General features: G+C 55.2%; 9 protein-coding genes across 9 annotated transcripts; 5 read left to right on the plus strand and 4 right to left on the minus strand.

Moving 5' to 3' along the window:
• Positions 1-156: 156 nt before the first annotated feature.
• On the minus strand, positions 157-1,455 carry B0T26DRAFT_740131 (uncharacterized protein; the record flags this gene model as incomplete). The annotated part of the gene is made up of 6 exons (XM_060443809.1): positions 157-198; positions 269-363; positions 437-642; positions 718-863; positions 925-1,127; positions 1,296-1,455. 6 exons carry the CDS (start codon positions 1,453-1,455, stop codon positions 157-159), a joined length of 852 nt encoding a protein of 283 aa, XP_060299011.1.
• A 2,057-nt stretch (positions 1,456-3,512) lies between these two features.
• On the plus strand, positions 3,513-5,333 carry B0T26DRAFT_641986 (uncharacterized protein; the record flags this gene model as incomplete). The annotated part of the gene is made up of 1 exon (XM_060437399.1): positions 3,513-5,333. The coding sequence occupies one exon, from the start codon at positions 3,513-3,515 to the stop codon at positions 5,331-5,333; it is 1,821 nt and encodes a 606-aa protein (XP_060299012.1).
• Positions 5,334-5,955: 622 nt separating this feature from the next.
• B0T26DRAFT_740133 (uncharacterized protein) lies at positions 5,956-8,169 on the minus strand (the record flags this gene model as incomplete). The annotated part of the gene is made up of 3 exons (XM_060443810.1): positions 5,956-6,070; positions 6,101-7,878; positions 8,110-8,169. 3 exons carry the CDS (start codon positions 8,167-8,169, stop codon positions 5,956-5,958), a joined length of 1,953 nt encoding a protein of 650 aa, XP_060299013.1.
• Positions 8,170-8,728: 559 nt separating this feature from the next.
• B0T26DRAFT_249110 (uncharacterized protein) lies at positions 8,729-9,992 on the minus strand. The gene is made up of 2 exons (XM_060433982.1): positions 9,224-9,992; positions 8,729-9,158 (listed from the first exon to the last, which is right to left on the minus strand). Exon 1 carries the CDS (start codon positions 9,826-9,828, stop codon positions 9,226-9,228), a length of 603 nt encoding a protein of 200 aa, XP_060299014.1. The 5' UTR covers positions 9,829-9,992; the 3' UTR covers positions 8,729-9,158; positions 9,224-9,225.
• Positions 9,993-15,945: 5,953 nt separating this feature from the next.
• On the plus strand, positions 15,946-17,213 carry B0T26DRAFT_705340 (uncharacterized protein). Its single transcript, XM_060441749.1, has one exon. The coding sequence runs from the start codon at positions 16,229-16,231 to the stop codon at positions 17,102-17,104; it is 876 nt and encodes a 291-aa protein (XP_060299015.1). The 5' UTR covers positions 15,946-16,228; the 3' UTR covers positions 17,105-17,213.
• A 97-nt stretch (positions 17,214-17,310) lies between these two features.
• Positions 17,311-17,895, plus strand: B0T26DRAFT_705342 (uncharacterized protein). The gene has a single exon (XM_060441750.1). The coding sequence runs from the start codon at positions 17,464-17,466 to the stop codon at positions 17,695-17,697; it is 234 nt and encodes a 77-aa protein (XP_060299016.1). The 5' UTR covers positions 17,311-17,463; the 3' UTR covers positions 17,698-17,895.
• Positions 17,896-18,076: 181 nt separating this feature from the next.
• Positions 18,077-18,451, plus strand: B0T26DRAFT_641885 (uncharacterized protein; the record flags this gene model as incomplete). Its single annotated transcript, XM_060437383.1, has 1 exon — positions 18,077-18,451. A coding segment is annotated over one exon (375 nt), but the record flags the coding sequence as incomplete, so codon positions are not given.
• A 37-nt stretch (positions 18,452-18,488) lies between these two features.
• B0T26DRAFT_249244 (ankyrin repeat-containing domain protein) lies at positions 18,489-19,842 on the minus strand. Its single transcript, XM_060433985.1, has 2 exons — positions 19,397-19,842; positions 18,489-19,331 (listed from the first exon to the last, which is right to left on the minus strand). The coding sequence occupies exons 1-2, from the start codon at positions 19,603-19,605 to the stop codon at positions 18,650-18,652; spliced, it is 891 nt and encodes a 296-aa protein (XP_060299018.1). The 5' UTR covers positions 19,606-19,842; the 3' UTR covers positions 18,489-18,649.
• Positions 19,843-20,484: 642 nt separating this feature from the next.
• Positions 20,485-22,094, plus strand: B0T26DRAFT_249173 (chromatin associated protein KTI12). The gene is made up of 3 exons (XM_060433983.1): positions 20,485-20,673; positions 20,795-20,835; positions 20,898-22,094. The coding sequence occupies exons 2-3, from the start codon at positions 20,830-20,832 to the stop codon at positions 21,930-21,932; spliced, it is 1,041 nt and encodes a 346-aa protein (XP_060299019.1). The 5' UTR covers positions 20,485-20,673; positions 20,795-20,829; the 3' UTR covers positions 21,933-22,094.
• Positions 22,095-22,889: the final 795 nt, after the last annotated feature.

The raw sequence follows: 22,889 nt of genomic DNA on the forward strand, positions 1-22,889 counted from the left end.
AGAGGAAGCTGGCTACGAGATGGTCGAACAACCCTCCACCCCAATCTGTTTCATCTTACCCCCAGCCCAAGCTCCCAGACCACCGAAATATCTCTCCGGATCGTCACCTCGCTAGTCTCGCAGCGCAAGCCAAAGATGGCGTGCATCTTTTCCTGCCTAGATTGCACGTTCGTAACCTAGTGCCTGATTAAAGAGAATCTATGTGGAGACACGTAGTTACGTCTCTGTTTATGGGCAAAAAAAACCCCTAATCTTTAGGAAAACGAACCTTGAAATACTGCCTCGCCCATGTCATGTACTCTACACGATCATCCGGGGTCGCGTCGTCGGGTACTCGAATGAACAAAGGGGCGGCTTTCTCACCTGGCACTCTCACCTGGCACTAGATCGACCCATACCGCCATCAACGGATCGGACTAGATGGCTGGTGCTATACACCCAGTCTCCCAGTCATACAGGGTCACGAGGGGTTGACCGTTTGCATCCATCTTGATCGACATGTTGTGAATGCCGAAGTCTCCGTGCTCGAGAACGAGGCGACAGAGAGCCGTCTGGTCGCCGTCTGTGGGTATGATGTGTGGGACAAGGCGTAAGAGAGACTGTTTGGCCGCCGCAGTAATAGGGCCTACGGTAGCATGGTCACTCTCCTACCCGATCATGTCGCCTATGTTCCTGATTGTCGCTTCGATCTTAGATGTGAAAAGGGCAATGCAGAACTCGCGTGTCGGAGCAACAGGAATGGGAAGCGACTTGGGCTTCTGCTCGAAGAGGCGTTCGCGGAGCCAAACAGCGGCGAAGTCGGGCGGGAGATTGAAGTGGAATAACGATGCGCGGATACGGACTGACTGAGCAAGAAGATGGGTCTAGGGAATCGGCACAGTTAAATTGAACAGAGCAGAACAGATTTCCAACAAAGGCACGCACCCTCTGTTCTGGGCTGAGATCCCGCCATACGTTATTCACTCCCTCTGCTCTTTCAAACAAGAACAAGTGACGGCCCGCAATATCTCGAGGGAGATCAAGTCTGGGACCAGCGTGCTGTACTGGGATACGGTAGTAAAGCAGGCGCGAGACCAAGATATTAGGCTCGGAGCGCAAGAGGTTGTACACCGCTACCTGGAACTTGGCTTCGGGAATTTACTTATGAATTGGGGAGCCGCCAAATTTTGGTATATTAACATCGTCACGAGCCATCCGCGCCATAATGTCCCGTTAATCTGGCAGCTTAATAAGGAGACCCTATGAGCCATTCCGACCTAGTCTTAGCATGGAATTGTCTAAGGTAGGTAGGTTACGAAGATTGCAAGTAAGGAACCCATAGTTGTGGGACCCCTTGTAGACGACCGGGATATCAATCACCTTGGCGCCGAGATTCTCCTCAACCACTCGAATGAGTACGTTTGCATCCCAAAGCCCGTCGAAAGGGCTGTTACCGCTGCGGAGCAGGGTGAGCATGGTCGTACATCATTGGGAGTGAAAGTTCTGGGGAACATACTATTACATAATACCGAGAGAGGACGCGAGCGCAATCAGTGAGAGCACTAAGGCACTGACTGCTAATTGGGTACCCAAAGAGTGGTTCGCCCTAGTAATGAGCTAGCGGCGAATACGTTAGTTAACTAAGTAAGCCCGCGCAGCCCAACCGACGAGTGCTCCACTCTATCCGCTCATTCCAGCCAAGGGGGTCGGTCCCTCATAGGCCTAAAAACTTTCAGCATCTTTAGAGATACCCAGCGGCGACCATAACCCTGGATCATCGTTAGTTGCCGCGGTCAGCCTTGTCGTCCTGTATCTGACTTGCCCTGTGTAGCCTATCGCCAGCATCCGGTGCCTGGGAATGCGCCATTCGAGTTGAGGCCCTCGTCAGGAAAGGGATGGGGTGCCTTCGCCACGGGACGAATCGAACGAGGAGCCCTAATCCTAAGCGAGGAGCCACTCTTCACTATCCAGAAGCCGCATGCGGAGATCACAGACGAAGATGTGGTGAGAGCTTTTCAGCAACTGCCGGCGATCCGGAAGCCGTTGAAAAGGGCGGCTGAGACTGGCAGCATTCCTCTTTCGTCTCGGCTCATATATGGCCTCTTGGTGATGGTTTTAACTGAACAGGAGGGTTTGCTTGACGACTTCTTGGCCGAAAGACTAAGCCCTAGCATACGGGCAGCAGCTGCCATGTTCTAAACCGAAAGTAATGCTGGCCTCGCTAAGCTCGCTATGGCACAAGAAACTTGGCTTGAGAGGCTATGTGTGGCTTTTCACCTCTACGGGCGAGCTGACGCGGCCGACGCGGCCCTGGCTGAGGCATTATGTAAGAGAAGGCAGGTACGCCGGATCAAGGTGGTCACAATGGAGGCAACAAAGAGGGCGAGCAATGACTGGTATTGGTGTAAGACTTCAACCTGGCCCTCGCAAAGGAAGGGGGCGAGAGCTGTGGCGGCGGGGCTCAGCACCTACTACCGCTGCACCACACCTTCCAAACGGATGCCAGAATTGCAAGCTGCCAAGCTGCAATCTGTAGGAGGTTATAGTATGGTCACGCACCCGTAGGCCTGCCCACAGCGCCTACGGTACCGTGCCGTGACAAGGGCCACTGTTTATATACATGCTCAGGGGCTCGGTCCCGGTGTGCTTGTGAAGGCAGGGCGCCCTGCGTTGGTTTAGTGGCTCATGCCAGCCGGCAGCAGTCTGGCCAATTGGTGGGCGCGCGCAAGGGTGCGCGCGTTGACAGGTGCTTGGGGTGCTCTTTCCTTACACATTACGGGAGCTCGTATAAAGCTCAACGCTCAGCACCGAATGTCAAGCACCGGTAGGAATTTCGTAATTGGCTCTATTTGGAGAAGCGGTTGGTCCCTACGGGTTTGATTAATGATTCACCACCATAGCATAAGAGTTAGAGTGATTGCTAGGCATGTGCAGGCAAGTAGTGAATCCGTATTACTCGAACTTTCACGACATACGGGGGTGTGGATTGTTCCCTCACATACTTTGTTAGGCCTTTTGTCAGCCTCAAAGAGTTCCGAGGGGAATGTAACTACGTATCTTACCTAACCGATACGACGAGCAGCTACGGAGTACCACATATTCTTTCTAATGCTGAAATTAGGTGAGTTGACAATGATACCATGAAGCAAACAAGCTACAACCTGAGGTCCTGCCGGTGGCTTGTTGAGTTGTGGAACCACCAACGATACGTCTCTTGTTAGATGTTCCTGGTGCTTTCTCCATTTTTAACCTCAAATTATGACATTCGAGAGAATGAATATATGGAGTCTGTACGGATATTCCGTACATGCATATATTCACAGACCCGCCTGCTGCACTGCCAGTGCCACATGGCCCGGGTAAATTACGTAATCCGGCGCCCGAGCTGCGATTCGTACCCAAGTGGCGTTTTGCCGATAAGATAAGCACCTAGAGGCGGGAAAGTTACCTCTGTACCGTCCGCGCAAAACCATGATACGTCTTCTTGCACGCACGGCACAACCTTGCAGAAGGAAGGCAGCACAAAAGCGAAAATGGGCAAGGGAACCGACAAGTTGTACATTACCCACTCGGAGTGGTCGTCATCGGATGCGTACGGGGCCAGCGTGGGGTCGAACGCGCGGGCGCGACGGGGCGAGGGCGTCGCCAACTTCAAGCGCCTGCCCTTCAACTTTTGCGCGGCGAGCCTGCAGCCCTTCCACAACCCCGTCTGCACCCCCGACGGCACCATCTTCGACGTCGAGGTCATTGGCGCCTGGCTCGACAAGCACAAGACCAACCCCGTCACGGGCGAGCCGCTGTCCTCCAAGGACCTGATCCGCCTCAACTTTGCCCGCAACGGCGACACGGCCCCCGATGACACATCGACAGACAGTAAGGGCGACCTCATCGACCCCGTCACCTTCAAGGTCTTCACCGACAACACCCACATCGTCGCCGTGCGCCACGGCGCCTACGCCAACGTCTTCGCCTGGGAGACGGTCGACCGCATGAACATCAAGGCCAAGTCGTGGCACGACCTGGTCGACAACGCCGAGTTCGGCCGCAAGGACATCATCACCCTGCAGGACCCCCAGAACGCCGCCAGCCGCGACCTCAGCCAGTTCAAGTTCCTGCGCGACGGCTCCGACGCCATCCTCACCCCCGCCCAGCGCGAGGAGCGCGACGGCGCCGGCTCCGTCAACATCGACGCCCTGGGCCGCATCGGCGGGAAGGTCCTGCGCGCCAAGGAGGCCGTCGAGCGCGCCCGCCGCGAGCGCGAGGCCGGCGGCGACGTGAACCGGACCACCAAGTCGCTGCCGCAGCAGCAGCAGCAGAAGCCCGGCGATAGCAACGTGTCCTCGATACGCCGAACCCAGCAGCAGCAGATCCAGGAGCGCAAGCTCGCGGCCAACGCGGCGGCGTACACGACGGGGCGGGCGGCGGCGAGCTTCACGAGCACGGGGTTGACGCCCGAGACGAGCGGCGAGCGGGCGGTGCTAACGGACGAGGAGTGGATGCTCAAGCCCAAGCGGGTCAAGTTCAAAGGGTACGCGCGCGTCGAGACCAGCCTGGGCGACCTCAACGTGGAGCTGCACACGGAAACCGCGCCCAAGGCCGTGTGGAACTTTGTGCGCCTCGCGCAAAAGGGCTACTACCGCGGCATAGCCTTCCACCGCAACATCAAGAACTTCATGATCCAGGGCGGCGACCCGTCGGGCACGGGCAAGGGCGGCGCGAGCGTGTGGGGGCGGCCCTTCGCCGACGAGCTTGAGGGGCCGCACACACACAACGCGCGCGGCGTCATCAGCATGGCCAACAAGGGCAAGAACACCAACTCGTCGCAGTTCTTCATCACCTACCGCCCCGCGCCGCACCTCGACCACAAGCACACCATCTTCGGCCGCGTCGTCGACGGGCTCGACGTGCTCGACAAGATGGAGGCCACGCCGACGGACCCGGACTCGGCCCGCCCGCTGACTGACATCGTGATCCGCGACGTGGTCGTCTTCGTCGACCCCTTCACCGAGTTCCAGCGCGACAAGGCCGAACGCGAGCGCGCCGAGCGCGAGCGCGCCGACGTTGAGCGCCGCGGCGGCACCGACGACGACCGCACCACCTGGACCGGCAAGCGCCTGCGCAATGACGACGGCTCCGCCCCGGGCTCCGGGGGATCCAGTGACGCCAATGCGAACAGGGTCGGGAAATACTTGAGCAAGAAAAAAAGCCCGCTGCAGCAGCAGTCGCGCTCGCCGACGGAGCTCGCCGACGAGGCTGCCGCTGCCGCTGCGTCGCTGGATGCTGACGCCTGGGAGGAGCAGCCGTCGAGGAAAAAGGCCAAGACAGCCGGGTTTGGGAATTTCGACGGTTGGTAGAGAGGAGAGAAAATCATTATATTAAAAAAAACGGTGCGAGATTATTTACTGTATAGATATACATATATATATACCCCAGCCCAGAGGCTTCCATCTATAATGGCGTCATTTAGGTCAGGTTAGGTTAGGTTACGGAAAAGGGGCGTTCGTGTGGATGCATAGCGAAGAAAGGGAAACGAATAGATGAAACAAGCATTTCAATGTCTTCAGTAATCACTTGCATGAAATTCCATCCCAAGTACGAATGATTATATATGGGATTATATACGCAGAATATATCAACAATAACAACAAATACCATGAGAACGGTACCTTCATGATGAAGGGGGTATATACATGGGCCCGAGCCATTTCTTTTGATGCTCCTTTCCCCAGTGTTATAGAAACAATAAAGTCATTCCTCGCTGTGCTTGCCCAAGTTGCGTCCTCCAAAAGCAGATTTCATAGTCACGTAGACAGACATGACGGAGCTCCTTGTTCGTGTACGGCCCCGCAAGTTTCATACCCCGTCAACAGTAGCACGCCGCATCAAACTGTTCTCGCCAGACATTGACAAACGACAGTCAAGTCATTAACTCTAGCGAGTCGCTTGTTTTCCCTCTCAACCAAGGGCACGGCTTTGCTATACGAGAAACGTGTCATAGTCTGCCTTGTACCTCTTGGGCAGATCGAACTCCGTCGTTATCATTGGCGGCGTCGCCGTTAGGGTCGAGAGGACTACCGGCGCGGGCACCGATCTTGTCTCGGGCTCCTGTTTGAGCGGCCACTCGGCCGACTCGTGCTCCTCGAGCAGGTTCGCCAGCGCGTCGGCCTGCCGAATTCCCGTCTCCATGTATAGTGTGCGCAGGCGCTCGATGACGTACGCCTTTGTATCTTCGTCGCACGCCGACGACATGCCGACCACGTAGAGCGGCCAGACGATGGTGCTCGTGGCTGACACCAGCAGCATGAAACGGCCGGCCTCGTCTTCGGCGTCGCGCGCTCCCGTCGTGTCGAGAATAGTGAGGCCCGAGGGCTGGCTGGGACTGTAGCCGCCGTAGTTGCTGCTTCCGGAGTCCGAGGACCGGGACGAAGGTGATGTGGCCGGGCTCGGTGTCTCGCGCACCTCGACGCTCGATATCGGCGTCGACGCTGGCGACATACTCTCGATGCTGCCGTCGACCGGATTGACGAGCCCCAGATGCTGCGGCACGCTCGCGTTGACGGCTTGGATCATTTGCTTCAACTTCCGTCTCGCGCGGTTAAACTCCTCCGTGTACCGGCTTGAGGCGAGCCTTGGCGAGAAACTTTGCGACTCGCGGTAGATTTCGGAAAGTATGGTTTCGAGAACAAGAATTCGGGCTGTTCGCAGGCCGTTCCATACGGTGGCATGCCACAGGGAGGAGTAGAGATGGCAGACACCTTCGTATACAGCCGGATGCTGCCTGGTCAACTTAAATGTTCGGTATTGCCATGATGGCGGGAGCTGGGTGGTGAGTTTCTCGCAGTCTTCTTCAATGCTAAGCAAAGCCCCCACAATCGCCTCGGGGTCTGTAATGGCCCCCCTCTTAATGTCATACCGCAACTGCAGAATCTGGAACATAAGAGGTGTTATCCACCTCGTAGGATCTCTAGGGTCTAATGTCTCGGACGCCTCCTGCCAAAGCTCGACTAATGGCTGCGGCATGGGGACGTGTCTCTGAATGCAGCTTATGACCACTCTCTGGCAGAGCATTGAGAACATCCTCTTTCCCGCCCGGGTCCGGAACTGGGCAACTCCCCGCATCTTTGCCAGCGCGGCCGCGCCATTGACATGTTCCTGGAAAGCCTTGACTGTTTTTATCCGCGGCGTGTTCTCCGTCATCATCTCGAACACGCCGAGGATGAGGACTGAGAGCATTGTTGAATCCTTGACGGCCTCGACCGGGTTCTTCAGCGCGTGGTTGGTCAGCTGGAGGGCGGTCCCGTACGACTTCCGAGCAGCATCCATAAAGTCTCGTGACCGCGTCATGCTCGCCAGCCCCATAAGCCCGACCGCCGTCATGCTCGCAAGCACCCCGTCGACCTCGCGTTCAGGCATTACCGACGAAGGCTTCCAGACGTCGTAGACAAAGTCGAACTTTTGATGGCATGCTGTCTCGTCCATGGTAACGTAGCGAGAGAAGAAATAGGCGGTGCCATTCTCCTGGCAAGTCGGGGCCAGGTTGTAGAAGAGAGCCATGGCGGGGGTGACTGGCCAGCTGCCCGAATCGGGTGACATCAAAAGACTGCTGTCGTCAGAGTTCCATCCGCTCTGCTCCGTTGTCGGGGTTCCCGGCATTGGAGAGACAGGCATGACCAGCGTCAGAGACTTTGAACGGGGTTCGGGTGTGAGCGACAGGCGGCCGTCTGTGTCGGATGGCGTGCCGGGCTCGACGGTGAGATTCTTTTTCCTGGCCCTCGCCTTGGCCTTCTTGATGACATGAGAGCTCTCATCGCGGAACATGAGGTCCACGAGGTTGCGGTAGCCAGGGCAACCCTGCTGTCTCTTCTCGCATTGGCCGCATCCCGGTTCTCTCTGATCGCACTATCCAGGACGTTAGCGGAAACGAAACGGGGCAAAAGGGGAAGAGGCGAATGGCTGGTGCGGGCAACGCGGACATGGCGTGCGCAACGAGCAGCACGCAGGACCAAACAAAGCCTTTTGACTTGGGAGCGTGAGAGTGAGGTGAGGTAGAGAAAAATGGAGACCGAAACTCGGGCTCGCGATCCCCTCTCCAATGTGGAAGCGGAAGCAATGGGGGGGGGCCAAACATACGCGAATCTTACGCTCCCGGCAGTTGGAGCATCCCTTGCTTGGTTTCCCGCAATAGACCATGGTGGAGGCAAGAGAAAATGGTCAGGCGCAGAGCCTGAGCCGGCGTCGGGTGAGAACAGCGAGTCCAACGGCGTAGCGTCTGTCTCGTTGTTGCATTCGCCAGAGCGAAAGGAGGTCAGTGTCTTTCCGAATCAGGCAGGCGGTTTTGGCGGCCTCGTCGCCGTGGACTCGGGACGCGTAGGCTAATTCGAATTCGGGGGCACAGGCACAGGTACAGGCATCAGCATGACCAAACCAGCGGGTTCCGGGGGCGGGGAGGGGCCGTCAAGGTCAGTTGGAGGCAATTGACGGAGCTCGTGTCTTGGGTCGTGTCGAGTTGAGTCGAGTCGAGTCGTTGGGTGAATTGGCGTCGTCTTCCGTCTGGTTTAGCTTGGACCTAGTTGATGTGTGGGAGGGAGGGCTTGCCGAACGCGGCCTTCTTAATTTAAGCTGAGCTTGTGCAAGTTACGAGACTGGAGCTGCTGGAGGCCCCCATACATACTATTATTAAAGGCGAGTAGGTAATGGGCCTAGGTAGGGTAGGAAAGGTATATGGATCCTGGGCTGGGCAGCTTTCACATTCGACGCGATTGAGGGCTTGTCTCCTGAGCCAAGCCAAGGCTTCGGTTCGGTAAGGCTATGCGGGCGGCGTTGCTGCAGGTAGCCAGGATGCGGGAGCTGGCCTTTCTGCGGGTGCGGTGCTCTGGGTTGCTGTGGGTGAGGTGGGTGAGGCGGGCGCTGGCTGCTGGTCTCTGGCCGCTGGGCGGGGTGGGATGTGACTGTCCTGCCTGCCCACGGACTCAGATTGCCCGTGTGCTTGACTCTGCCCTGAGGGGGTTGTGACTTCCCTCCGGGTTTGCTGTGGACGAGAGCAGAGCATGGACCGCCAGCGTGCCAGTGTGAGCGACGAGCACATGCCATGCCACCAGCTCAGCCCCTGTATATTGCGGCCACAGCCTCGTGTTAGTCCTCCCGACGCCTATCGCTTGGCTACACTATCTGATGCCCACCTAGAGCTGTCTGGTCGGCGCGAGTCCCACCATGAGATGTTGCTGGTGTTGCGGGCAAGACTCACCACTAAGAAGTCGCGGCGCGATGCCATTGGCTATCATCAAAGTGCTGGGTCCCATCCGAGCTAGCGTATCTTCCCTTTTGGGCTACCTGTGCGAAGGTGGTCTCCGCGAGTCTTGGGGTCTGGGGGGGGGGGGGTCTGGGACATTGGCGTCGTCTTGGTGGCACCACAGTGACAGGGGTAGTAAAAAGCTTAAAAGGTCCCCGTGGCATTTCATTCGCTGTGAAAGCCAACCCCATCTTGTAAAAGGCAAGTGTGGTCTGGGAGTACGCCACCATTTGGCTTGCCGTGGCTTGCGCGTGGACTCTGGAACTCTTCTCGAATGCTTCTTCTCCCGCGGACATGGCTGATTTGCGCCTTCCGTGGTGCTGCGGAATGCATCTCGACGTTTTCCCCATCGGCAATGGTCCGGATCGAGATTCAGAGAGGGTTTTGGCGTTGCTGGCTTGTTTGGCGGGCGGCTTTGGCGGCTGCAGCGCGCCTCGCTCATCTGATCTCTCCTCCGCCACGGCACGGCGCGGCTTCAAAGATGGGTTGGCTGGAACCGCCCGAACAAAGCAAATATTGGATTTCGGGGCTCTTAACCGCACTCCACTAACACGCAGCATGGACTCGGTATCCCAACAAATCAGGCACAACGGCGGGAGATCTGAGACATTCGTTCAGTGGCATTGGCAATGCTCGGGCCACGGTCCATGCCCGCCCTCGACTCGACGCAAACCAAACCAAACGCAAACGCCTTCGTAGATCTGATGCCACGCCATGCCTGCCTGTCCAATGTACTCGATGTGTCACGTCGAGCTCGAGCCCAGGCGTCGTATGGATGTCGGTCAACGTTACCTCAAAGTTCTCGTCGGAAAATGCGACTCGGACCGATCTCGCCTAACAGCCAATGACACGAAACATGAGCTCTTTGTTTTACATACCAGTTGAACTTTGTGCGTGTGTATGTACGCGTACTACACTGCTCCCACAAGCCCTTCGCGGCAATATGATTACACTTGACTCGGCGAAACCCCTTTCCGTTATCTCGTGGACCGACAATCTGGCGTCCTCCGATCGATGCCCAGGTCCAGCCGTCATGCGGGAGACTTTGGGAGCTTCCTAAGACAACAAGCAGCTCGGAAATCAAGAAGCAATTTTAAAAGGCATCCGAGTGGCTCTGCAGCAGACTGTGGTGAGTGTGGTGATGGAGAGCGTGCGTTTTCCTTGACCATGTCCAAATCTGGACAAATTGTCCCAAACCCCAATAAATCCGCCGCTGCAGCATCCCACCTACCTCAGGTTGCGGTCTACGGATGGGATGACAGGACACGCTCGCGCTAAAAGTCCCGCAGATGCCCTCCGCAGGCACAGCCCTACGCTAAATAACTTAATTAACAGTTGCGCGTCGCGCGTGCATTAGGGGCTCGCGATATATTGATTCCATAGAGGGGGCTCTGGGGGGGCTCTGGAGGGCTCTCCGCGCCCCATACAAGAGCAACCCGCCCTCGTTGTTGTTAGGGTCTATTGGGTCTGGCGGGCTGCGTCGCACCAAAGCCTCCCTTCCCAGCGGCCACCAGAGCCCCTTAGTTACCCAGCAGATGTCGAAGAGGAGTATAAAGGTGCTTTCGCCCGAGCTCAGCCTCTCTGCAGCAAGCAGCATGCGAGATTAAATACATGGAAAACGCCCTATGTCCGGTATCTCCCCGCCACGGGGTTCTGAGATTAATGTACTGAATACGCTTCTTACGTGGGCGCGCATTTAAAAATTAGGGGTCCTTTCCGTTGCCGCCCCCTCCCGTCTCTTTTCTCCTGCGCGGCGGCTGGTAAGGGGGGCGCTGGCTGTGGCTGGTGTGCGAGCGGCGGGCTGGAGCTGTAAGCGGCTGGGGCTGAACGAGGGACCCCCATCCACATTAAGCGCAAACCCAGCTGTGAGGGAACTTAGTACACCCTCTCCAGGAAGCTGTTAATGCTCGTGGGCTAAATATGCCGGTAGTTACACTAGTTCGGAATCAAGTCGCATAAGCAAGCAAAGCAATGAGTGGGCGTTTGGTAGCACACATGTCCGTCTTGCAGACGGATTCGGCAAAAATGTCGTGTCTGGGTGTGGCTATGCTGAGGTGCGTTTCTGGGTTGCTGCTGTTTGCCCACTTCTCCCCAATAGTGACCGGAATTGTCTAGGCTTTTCGTCACCCTACTACTCTCTTGACCGCCTGCACTTTTTGTCCTCATCATGTGCTCCGACTTAGAGTGAAATTGAACGACCCCAACTTGCGCCTTTTCGTGCTAGTGAGGCTCGTATCGTTCTCTCTCGGTCCCGGACGACTCGACTTCCGAGAGCACTACGGAGGATTAGCGCGCGCCACAAAGCAATTCTGGAGAGACTGGAGAGACTTTGGTCATTCAGCCCTACCCACAGAGTTCGTATCGTGGCCGGGAATAAAAACAAAAAATAAACATTTAGGTTTACCTAATATCAGAGCCAAAACATGTTTCGATATGGAGATCTCTGAGACTTTCCGTACATACATGCACAGACTACAAACCCATGAGGCGACCCAACCTTAGCATGACCTCATCGCCGGCTCGCGTCTTGGCGATCTTCAGGGGTCTGCGGCTCTGCGGCGCAGCCCCCATGCTTTTTGCCATTTACATAAATTTCTCGACAGTGTTTACGTGCTCGCTCGGCTTGCTCAAGTGTCAATTATCAATTAAACGTTCAGTGAATCAACACGCAGCACGCACTAGGTGATAAACTACCGCATCCATCCAGACGCCCGGGTTTGCACTAGGATCATGCAGTCTCGTCTCTCGTCTCTCGTCTCTCCCTCGGAGGAAGGAAGGAACAAACACAATCACATCTGTGGCGGCGGCTAGCTTGGTGGGAAGAGTTTCGAGTTTGATCCTTTCCCAGTCCCACACTACCTGCCCCCCGAACACTATCACTAGTGGTGGGGAAGAGCAAGAGAAAAGAGCGCTATCTTCCATTCTTCCTCAACAATGCAAGACGGATAGGAGAAATAGATTTCCACGAATCTAGAGTTTGTTTCGTTAAGTAAAGCGTAGATGCATCCATAATCTTTTTCCCTTTTGCTCAGCCCCTTATCCTGTCGTCATCCAACACTTCGCCCCACGCCAACGGCAGGCACATGGGTGCCAGTCATCATGCCAATCACAAGCAGCATGGTCTTACCATCAGGCCGCGCCATTTTCTTCTCTGAGTCTTCTAGAACGGGGACTCAGCCGACTTTACGAGAGTTTGTTTTCTACTATTTCCGGGTCCTTTCCCCGACAGTTTGGTTCCATTCCACAAAGAGAAGGAACTGTGGACTGCCTGAGGATCAAGGCAAGGATGTCTACACGTTCAACTGCGGTCGATATCGAGGGCTGCCAAGTCAGATTTTGACAGTCTTGGCGGTGGCGCTCACCCAATTTCACAATGGGCACGGAATACTCGGTTGACCACTCCCCCACTAGACGGATCTAATAGGAAACAAGACCACGACAAGGACGGCATCTCCAGCCAGCGGCCACCAACCTGGTATGAATATAAAATTCGGATTGCCTTCGCTGAATCCGAAATGGCAGTATAGATCAGCAGTACGTACGTATCAAATGAGATGCGAATGCCGCCGTCCTTGGCCAGCTCAATTTCGCCAAGGCCGTCTGACTGGCCAGCTCACTTGTCGCTGGCCCGCGGCCACGCCAGCCAGCCTATCAGGGCTCTTGCCGACTTGCCGCCTCCCCAGTTTTGCAGTAACACACTGCGTCGGATTCCTCGCTTTCGACTCTTAAGGCACCAAACCTCCAACAACAGTAGGAGACTCCGTTTCACTTGACTTGACAGCCTCGAAAAGAGGCCAGTCACACGCCACTTTTGTCTCTGTAGCCGAAGGAAAAGCTTCAACACCGGCATCATGGTTCGTCTGGAACAAGTCCATAAGCAGTCACATTGCCCAAAGCAGTCATTAAAGTTATAAATAAAGATTCGTAGAACTACCATGTCGGCAAACCAAGTTGGAAGAAAGTCAGATGAAGTACTTGGCCCATCTATTGTGATCTATCTTGTGACTGCGGCTTTGGAGTAATAATTAGGGTTGGTGAAGAATTTCCTTGCTGCGGACATACCAACAGCCACGAGAGGTAACTCTCTCTACCCAGGCAGGTGCGGCAGATGTATTTAAAGGCCACACAAAGAAACAAGACATGAAGCCGCCTAATTAATGGCACCTATATACCGGTAGTTGCGAAAAGAGATAAGAGGAGCAGGGACAGTGTTGTTGAGTCCCAAAACGAGTGTGTTAATTAGACGATCAGTTCTAATTCTAGTGGGCAGCAATTCTAGATAGATAGCCCGGTATCACCCATGTTTCTCTCTATATTCCGCACCGAAAAGCTCCTTCGGTAATTAGCCGGTCTAGCTGGCCACAAACCAAGTTATTGTCCCCCCCCCCCAAAAAAAAAGAAAGGGGGGGGGGGGGGGGGGGAATCCCCGTCACCCAACAACTGCTCTGTGAGCCAAACCCCCGGGCTGTTCTAATCCCGCAAAGCCGGTGTATCTAGGGGGGGAACATTATACACCGTCCTCCCCATCATTTTATCTACAACACTACATTACCCCATTGGGTAAGGTAATTAGTTCACCCTTGAGCTCCTGTGCATTGATGGCCATGTTGCGTGCCCGGATTCGCCGGCGCAGCAAGATGACAAGAGTGAGCACTTTTACTCTTTGGGCAAAGGACGGGTAAGTCAAAGGTACGCCTGCAGATACGGCATGGCATGAGCTAGTAATAGCACGTGATAGCAATGGGTTGAGAAAGGTTTAGTTAAACTTTTAGTGGTTGCAGACGGTGGCGTTAGTCCTCTTGAGTCGACGACGCGGGGGAGGGGGTGGCGATCCTATTTTTGGTGTTTTGAGCATGACCTACCGGTAATCATATATTACTTCTTGACGAGCACCGACACAACAACCGTTGGGACTCTGGGACGGGTTCCTGCTTGAGATTGCCCTTGTGAGTGAGCGGGGACGTTGGTCTAACAAAACAATGCAAATCAAATAAATGGACCCATACCTACCTACCTACCTGCCTACCTAGGTAATTAGTTCAAGATTTACATGGGCCAGGCAAATATTTCCCACCACTAAGTCAAATCGAAAAAAGATCAAGTAAACAGGTCAACTTGTCAAGCCAAATTGACCCTTTCTCAACCTAAATACGGCTTCATCCTTCGATAATGATAGACTGGATCTCTGGAGTTTTCGCATCCAACGTTTGAAAATCCGGCCAGGTACATAGTTGGTTTCCGACTCCAGTTTCAAGCCTTGCGGGTCGCAAGGAAATCAAATATCACCAGTTCACCATTAGGTGCCCCTGAAACAGCTGGTGTTTTCACACCCGATGTAATAGGTGCCGCTGTGCTAGCTAGACAAAACAGATACCTGTGTGCCTAGCAGTCTAGTCAACTGTGCATATATACTGCTGTAGGCTGTAGTGGCTGTAGGCTACCCCAGCATACCCGAGCTCTTGCGTAAGGTAAGGTAAGCATGTGCCTTCTTCAGAGCTTCTAAATTGCTGTCTGGTCGGCATTGCCCCGGAGAGATATCCGGGGAATAAAGGGTTCCATTATTTGACAGGTTCCCGGAATTTGAAAAAAAAAGGAGTTCTCGTTAGGCAAGTACCTTAAGTAGGTAAGTATTGGTAATCCAGGTGGCGCAACTAAAAGCCCAGGCAACTAAGGTAACTCTACGGGTTTAGCAACTCTCTGCGGCTTGCTGATTAAATCCGTTCCTAAGGCAAGGTCAGCGCTACGACACGCTGAAACATTAGTCTGGTTGGACCCGACGTCAGCTCGACCTACGCCTTCCGTCGTGTCACCCGAGAAGCAGCCTTTCCTTGGTTATGATAATTAAGGTAGCTGGCGTCGCTTCGTTAGTCAGTTGCCCATTCACTGGGGCTAGGGCGATGATCTTCACTCGGGTCGTCATCGTCATCCAACGCTTCGCCACACCTACACCGCACCTTCATGCCAGTCACAGAGCCGGCGTCGTGTAAACAATCGTATTAGACAGCGGAGACCCTGTGCACGCAAACATTATAGAATGTGACGGGATCTCGGCTCTATGACATGGCATGGAACTTTGCCCTCCATTTCATTCGTCCATAACCCTAGGTTAAGGCATCCCCGACAGATCGGCTCCGGCTCCACAGAAAAGAGTACGGATGTCGTCTGTTGGGACTGGGAGTGCCTGTCGCCAAGCCGGTTGTTAACAGTCTTGGCAGCGGCGTTCACCAAAGCGTGTTAGTTAGTTGGCGTCGCGCATGTTTGAACGTCTTGAATCGGGAGGGATTGCCAGGCGGGCAACGCAACGCAACGGCATCCTTTACCGCGCTCTACTACCTACGTACCTGTACTGTATATACTTGCCAGTTTCGGACTCTTTTTTCAGATTCACATTGTTTTTTTCTGCAATTTCCCCAAGGACGGCAATAAGAATCGATGGAAATGCGGGTGGTGCACCCACTGGTCGGCTCCGATTCCATCGAGGCAGGCTGTGTGATTGATTGGCCCGGCCGGGCTCACTTTTTGATCGCCCTCCGCTGTAAAGGCTGGTGCTGCGGCGAGGGACGCATGGCATCGGTCAGACCGTTAGCCTATCCGAGCACTTGCCGATTTGCCGTCTACAGGGATTACGCACAGTACGGTAACACCGAGTCGGATTGCTCGCTTTCCCACTCTCGGAGCCACCAAACCACCATACTGGTCCAGTCCAGCTCAGTCATACGCCGCGATTCTGCGCGGCTGAATGAAAGAAGGAAAAAAAAAGAAAAAAAGCATCGAGGGCAAGCCCCGCCGCCGTCATGGCTTGTCTTGAACAAATGCATAAGAGCAGCTGCTTCGGCACGTCTTGCTGTTGTTGTTGGCTCACTCGCACTTCCTGGATCACCACCGGGCCGTCATCATCACCAGCCTCACATTCACATCCACCACCATCGTGAGCTAGCTCTTATATAACCGACCGCCAACATGGCCAACCTGACCGACCTCGACCGCATCGCCATCGGCACTATCGTGGTCTACGTCCCGGCGCTGGCCGTGGCCGTAACCCTAGCCCTGCGCCACGGCTTCGGCCGCAACGCCGGCTGGCTATTCCTGGTCGTCTTCTCCGTCGCGCGCATCCTCGGCAGCGCGCTGCAGCTGGCCACCATCAACGACCCGACCAACGTCGGCCTCATCGTCGGCGCCGCCACGCTGCTGTCCATCGGCATCTCGGCCCTGGTGCTCGTCGTTCTGGCGCTCATCGGCCGTGTGCTCGGCGGCATCGCCCGCCAGGGCACCGGCTACGCCGTCGTCGAGCCGCGTACCCTGCGCCTCGTGCAGCTCGTCGTGCTCGTCGGCCTGATCCTCGGCATCGTCGGCGGAACCAAGCTGGGCGACGCCGTCTCCAAGGCCTTCGACGGCCAAGCGCAGGGCCAAGCACCGCCGACATACTCGATCCCGGTCGAGTCCAAGGCCGGCCTCGGGCTACTGATTGCCGGCTACGCCATCCTCGTCGGCGTCACGATCGCCGCCGCCGCCCACGTCGGCCACGTCGCCGCCGGCGAGCGCAGGCTGCTGCTGGCCGTCGGGCTCGCCCTGCCGTTCCTGCTCGTGCGCATAGTCTTCTCCGCCATGGCCACGTTCGGGTCAGACCCAAACTTCAGGAGCTTCGGCGGCTCGCCAAACTACCCCCACTACCTCATTGGTATGGCTATTGTTATGGAGATGGCCACCGTCGCCATCATCGAGGCCGTCGGCCTGACCCTGCAGAAGGCGTCCCCCGCCTACAAGGCGCCCGCCGGCCGCCCCGCGGACGAGGTCGAGATGACGGGCCGCCAGAGGGATAATGGAGGGTCGTATTGAAGGGGCGGCTGGCGGTGAGATATCTTCTTGGATAAGGTTGCCTTTTTTTTGATATCTCTTTTGTTTATAGCATAGATGCATAGATACCTAGCGAGGGGCTTTGGGGGACCTTTTTTTTCTGGGGGGGGGGGGGGGGGGGGTTTGGGAGGGTGGCATAGAAAAACATAGACGCATATACGTATATACTAGCTTTGATTCAAACTTCCTTTTTTTTATCTTTTTCTTCGGCGACATGTTGAGCTTGGGGGATTGCATTGCTTGCCGTCCTGTGTCATCTAAACTTGACCTTATTCACCGAGCTACGGCATATATCGTCGCTACTAACAAGGCACATATGCTAGGTTCGAAGTGATGATGTGATGTTCCATACGTACCATACGTGCCTTGGGGGTGAAAAGCGGTCAGCTACACTGCTTCATTCGATGAAGCTTGTCGTGTTCGTGTGTCGTGCTGTCTACAGGCTGCGCAAAGCAAAGCAAAGCAAAGCACCACGTCCATTATGTGTATACATACGTATGTACGGACCCAGACTGTCGGGCTCTACACGGCCAATCAGCCCCTATCCTCCTACAACCCATGCGCCAAGGGAGTGAGGGATGAAAAATACCAGCGACTGCGTTGTTGGGTATGCTATAGCGGTGAGGGAGGATAAACGAGGGTTTAGATCCCGTCCCATCCTGGTTCATAAAGCAAGTGTTTTTAATTGCATTTTCATCCGAGCGTACATGGTATCAGTCTGTTCGTCAAGTGTATACGTGCCAAGAAGTCATCATCATCACCATCACACCACCACCCGAGAAAAGAAAACAAGGAAATGGCCCTGTGGCAGTGCGACTGGCCGGCGTGCCCGCGACCCGCCGTGCAACGGGCCGTCGACTGCGAGCTCTGCGAGCTCCATCTCTGCCGGAGGCACCTGCAGGGCCCGTGGCACACGTGTCCCACGCTAGAGGTTAGACAGCGGGCACTAAAGAGCGGTTCTACCTCAAGCACCCCGACGACAAGGGCGACTACATCCTCGTCGACGACACCCTCAACATCACGAGCGTCATTGACTGGGAGTGGACGCGGACGGCGTCGTGGGCCGAGGCCTTCTCGTCGCCGTGCATGATGTGGCCCGTCGGGAGTTTCTATGAGGGATCCAACGAGCTGTCCGACGACGAGGAGCGGTTCGCCCGCCTGTTCCGCGAGCGCGGCCGGCATGACCTCGCCGACTGCGTGGTGCATGGCAGGAAGGTCCAGCGCTTCTTTTTCGCTTTCGGGCCCGGTGGCGGAGTTCTCCGTGACAAAGAGACGGTTTCGGGTTTGCTTGGTGGTCTAGAGCAAGCCTTTTCGCCCCTGAACAAGTAGAGGCTCGAGACGCTCTTGAGAGTAGCGCGATGCTTATTATGTCCGCCGACTGAGAAAGTTTGTCGTAGAAGAGGTTGAAAGAGCCGCTCATATTTCCATGGTCTTTTCTCGACGGAACGTGTAACCACTCTCGTCCTGTTCCTAACCCGTACCAAGAAAACTCTCAGGATGACCAAAACTATCGTGAAAGGAGACCTGTTACTTCTGAAACTCGCGTAGCACCCGAATGACCGTCTTGTGATTTCCCTTGACAGCCCGTCTAAGTGGCGTTTGACCATCATCATCCATCACATTGGCGTCAGCCCCATTTTCGAGTAGAAGTCGTACAACTGCTTCGTGGCCGCTGGCCGCGGCCCCATATAGAGGCGCACCCCCCCCTATAGTATTGGCTTCGACATCAGCCCCTTTATCAAGGAGTACTCGTACAACTGCTTCGTGACCTTCCCTCGCGGCTGAAGATAGTGGCGTATTACCACTTCGATTTTCGGCTTCAATGTCGGCACCCTTCTGGATAAGTTTCTGGGCAGTTTCTTGGTCTCCAGTCAGGCACGCTTCATGCAGCTGTGTTTTGCGTTTGATGCCAGTGGCTATAGCCAGAAACTCCAGCGTGGCCACTGGGAAATCCCCTTGCAGCTTCAGCAGACTGGCTTTCACAGAGCCCTGGAAGACTCTTCTGTATATCTGGCTGGGCAGAAGCTCTCGGTCAAAGTCGAACACGAGCGACCGTTTCGATGAAGTGATGGATGTACCGCTAAAGTAGGTCTGCAGGAAATCGACGTCTCGGTGGACAAACATGGAAGCGACGTCGTCGTCAATTTTCTTGAACTCTCGTCGAACATCTCGAGTCTCGAGAAAGACTCTCTGCTCGGATAACGAGGTACTGGGTAGCGGATGATTAGCAAAACCGTAATGTTATAATTCGACATGAACAGTATATTGTCTTACTAGTTGCAGGCCGTCAGCAACAGGTTCAGGGCGCCTGTCACATGCTCTATTATCTTCTGTATGTCCTGCATGCATTTCGTCTTGAAGAGGAGACGCAACTTGCTGGCAACGTCGAGCTGGCCGCCAGCTGTCGATTGTAGAGGGGCCATTTCGGCGTCGATGGTACCGACCAGCAGAGCGCAGTGAGAAAGACAGCGGTCTAGGTCCATGACGAACTGGTAGTAGGGGTCTCAAAGCTGGTTTCGGACCATTCCTTGATCTTGACCAAAGCAGCCTTGACGGCGATCAGCTGCGTCTCGAAGGTGGAAATCGTGATATCAGAGCTGTTCCATCGGCTCCTGAGCTCCGACACGGGGCTGATTGTTTTGGCCAGCAGGTCGATGATAGTGATGGCGGAGCTGGCGGCTCCGAGAATGGTTATCAGATCGGCCATGGCGGCTGCTGAAGACCTTGCCTGGAAGTCACTCACTCAGTCCCAGGCACGCCGTCGACGAATGGCCACTTGACTTGCCCAATAGAAGAACGTTGATACGTATATGGGATCAGAGTGGCAATGGGTTCATCCGACTGTTTGCTGTCTTGAGGAGGGGTGGATGAAAGGCGCAGATATTAAAATGATGAGAAGTCGGGGAATTCAAGTTGGGTCGACGATGCCATGCTAACTAACGGGCCAAGGCTGAATCTGCGAGCCGGCTTTGGGTCGAGAAGTAGGGAGGCATTGCAATTGCAGGGTGCAGCGCACCTCAAGCCACAAGTCAGGCCAGCTTCTGTCAAACATTTCAGCTGTACCAACAACAGTTGTTGCCGAGCTGGCCAAGCAAGCCTGTCTATCGCCATGGGCTCCCTGGGTCTGAGTCTGTTCATAAAGTAGATGTCTACCACTTAGGTAGTTGAGAATTTTTACCAAGCTCAGACATCTTAAAAGGCGTTACTTGTGCTAAATCTGATGATCAATTCGGAGTATATAAAGACTATACCAATACATCAAAGAAGGTTGGCAACGATGCAGAAGATCCATGACAGTTGTGGTTCTTGTCAGATAAAGAGAGGGCAATTGTAATTTGTGTTGTCAGAGGAAGCACCGGAGTCGGATTAGGTGTTGGGACTTGGACGAAAAGTCCCCTACCACTTAAACACTGGTAATTAAAATAAGGTATTCGTATGTATGTACATACGGAGTACAGAACCAGGTACGAATACTTAAACGGTAGGTATTCCATAGCGAACTAACGTTAATCCATAATGCCTGTGCCAGGTATCCACCATAGATCCATCATGTAGGTATTTCACCCCTCTGTTCTGCCCCGCCATCAGTTGTTATTTTGAAGCTTTGGAGAACAAGCTACAAAAGTCACTTGCGCCGCCTTGCTTCTAGGATTCCTTCTTACGACCTGATAGATTTCAAAGAGACCAGAAGTCCAACGGAATTGACCATGCCTGTGAGTACCAAACTGCGCCCCCCCATCAACACCCCATTCTGACCTGGCCCCTTGTCGCAAAGCTCATCATCGTCACGGGCCTTCCGACATCGGGCAAGTCGACGCGCGCCGAACAGCTGCACACCTACCTGGCCGAGCGCATCGCCGCCCACAACGACAAGACCAAGTACCGGCTCCACCTAATATCCGACGAAACCCAGAGCATCTCGCGGGCCGTCTACGACCTGTCGCCGACCCAGCTGCCGGCCCACGTGCGGTCCGCCAATGCCTCGGAGAAGGACGCCCGCGCCGCCGTCTACGCCGCCGTCAAGCGCGTGCTGTCGCCCCGGGACATAGTCGTGCTCGACGGTCTCAACTACATCAAGGGCTGGCGCTACCAGCTGTTCTGCGAGGCCAAGAACATGAGCACCCCGAGTGCCGTGCTGCAGGTTGGCTGCGCTGTCGACCGCGCACGCGCTGTCAACGAGGCCCGCCTGGAGAGGAGGAAGCAGTACCAGGAGGACCAGAAGCAAGAAGAGCCAGCACAGGCAGAAACTGAAAAATCCAAGGACGTCGAGCCCTACGAACCCGCTAACTGGGATAACCTCGTGTTCCGGTACGAGGAGCCCAACCCCATGACGCGCTGGGACAGCCCGCTGTTCACGCTCATCTGGGAGGACGACGCGGAACAGACGCGCCAGGTCTTCGGCCAGATCTGGGACGCCGTGGCGGGCGAGGCCAAGAAGGTCGTGCGGCCGAACCAGTCGACGGTGCAGCGCGACAAGGACCCCGGCGGCGACTACCTGTACGTGCTGGAGCGGGAGACGCAGGACATTGTCAAGAAGATCCTCGAGAAGCAGCAGGAGTACTCGGACGGCGGCGGCGGCGAAGTCCGCATCCCACGGGCCGCCGCCGCGGCTGGTGTCGCCGACGACGACCTGGTGGTGGAGCTCCCCGGGTCCAAGGTCGGGCTGCCGCAGCTGCAGCGGCACCGCCGCGCGTTTGTCGCCCTCAACCGCGGCGGCATCGGCCTAGAGGCCGTCGGCAAGCTCATGACGAGCCGCCTGCGCGAGAGCTTCGTGGGCTACCTCAACGACGCCTTCGAGAAGGACGGGTAGCGGCGAGATAAAAACGAAGAACTTGTAGCCTTCTGAGACGATTCTATGCATCACGACATGATGCTTCCAATCCGCGAGAAACGCTCTGGGACTAACAGAGTGGAGAGAAAGGCACACTGCTGTCGGACCATGTGCCGCGCAAACCTTTCATGCGCTGATGCTGCGCTGTGTTGGATAAATTCTAATCCTGCTATCCCGTTGCAACAAGCGTGGCAACCAATAGATCAGAACTGCTACCTAGCAGCAAGAACCCTCCAACCGATATAACATGCTATCTATCTCGCCCGGTTTGGCATGACTTCAATAAGCGACCATACACCCAGATGAAAGCTACGCCAATACGCACCCTCCTTCGAATGCTGGCCATATTCCCAGGCGACACACCAACCTCCCCAACCAGGGATGAAGCATGGTCAGTCCTGCAACGACGCGGCCTGCAGGTAGAGAGTAATCAAGGCGATGATGACCTGAGAAGGGGGGCCCGTGTAAACACGCAGGGTCGATAGAAGATGAGAGCGCACTCACTCGCCTAGGTGGTGTGTTCACGGCATAGACAAAACAAGAAAGACTAGATGATACATAGACATTATCTTATTCCTAGATACCTAGACAAAAGACCTGAGACACATGTACATGGCAAGAAATCTAGAGCATATCAATTTATGTAATCGGGACTTGGTGGTGTAGACACAACCGATGACAGCCCATTATGACATGAAAGTGCCATCACCTCACATCCAGAGTTTACTACTACTTGAGTACGTACTTAAATACTCACTTACTCCCGCACTCCACTATCACTCACTCGAGTGCTCATCCACTTAACTCTCTCACCGCCTTCTCGCTCACTTAGTCTTTCACTTGCCCTTTCACTCCTCAATCACGCACTCGAGCACTCACTCAAGGATTTACTCACCAACTAATTCACCATATTCTCACAAAACAAATGGGAAATCT

Source organism: Lasiosphaeria miniovina (assembly GCF_030549165.1).
Source record: "Lasiosphaeria miniovina strain SMH2392-1A chromosome Unknown B0T26scaffold_3, whole genome shotgun sequence".
NCBI lineage: Eukaryota > Fungi > Ascomycota > Sordariomycetes > Sordariales > Lasiosphaeriaceae > Lasiosphaeria > Lasiosphaeria miniovina.

Bases quoted from the DNA above. Each gene is read 5' to 3' on its own strand.
- B0T26DRAFT_705340 (XM_060441749.1), top strand. From the start codon at position 16,229: ATGGCCAACCTGACCGACCTCGACCGCATCGCCATCGGCACTATCGTG.
- B0T26DRAFT_249244 (XM_060433985.1), bottom strand. From the start codon at position 19,605: ATGGACCTAGACCGCTGTCTTTCTCACTGCGCTCTGCTGGTCGGTACC. The intron at 19,332-19,396 runs GTAAGACAATAT...TCCGCTACCCAG, and splicing joins TTGCTGACGGCCTGCAACTA to TACCTCGTTATCCGAGCAGA.
- B0T26DRAFT_249110 (XM_060433982.1), bottom strand. From the start codon at position 9,828: ATGCTGCGTGTTAGTGGAGTGCGGTTAAGAGCCCCGAAATCCAATATT.
- B0T26DRAFT_705342 (XM_060441750.1), top strand. From the start codon at position 17,464: ATGTTCCATACGTACCATACGTGCCTTGGGGGTGAAAAGCGGTCAGCT.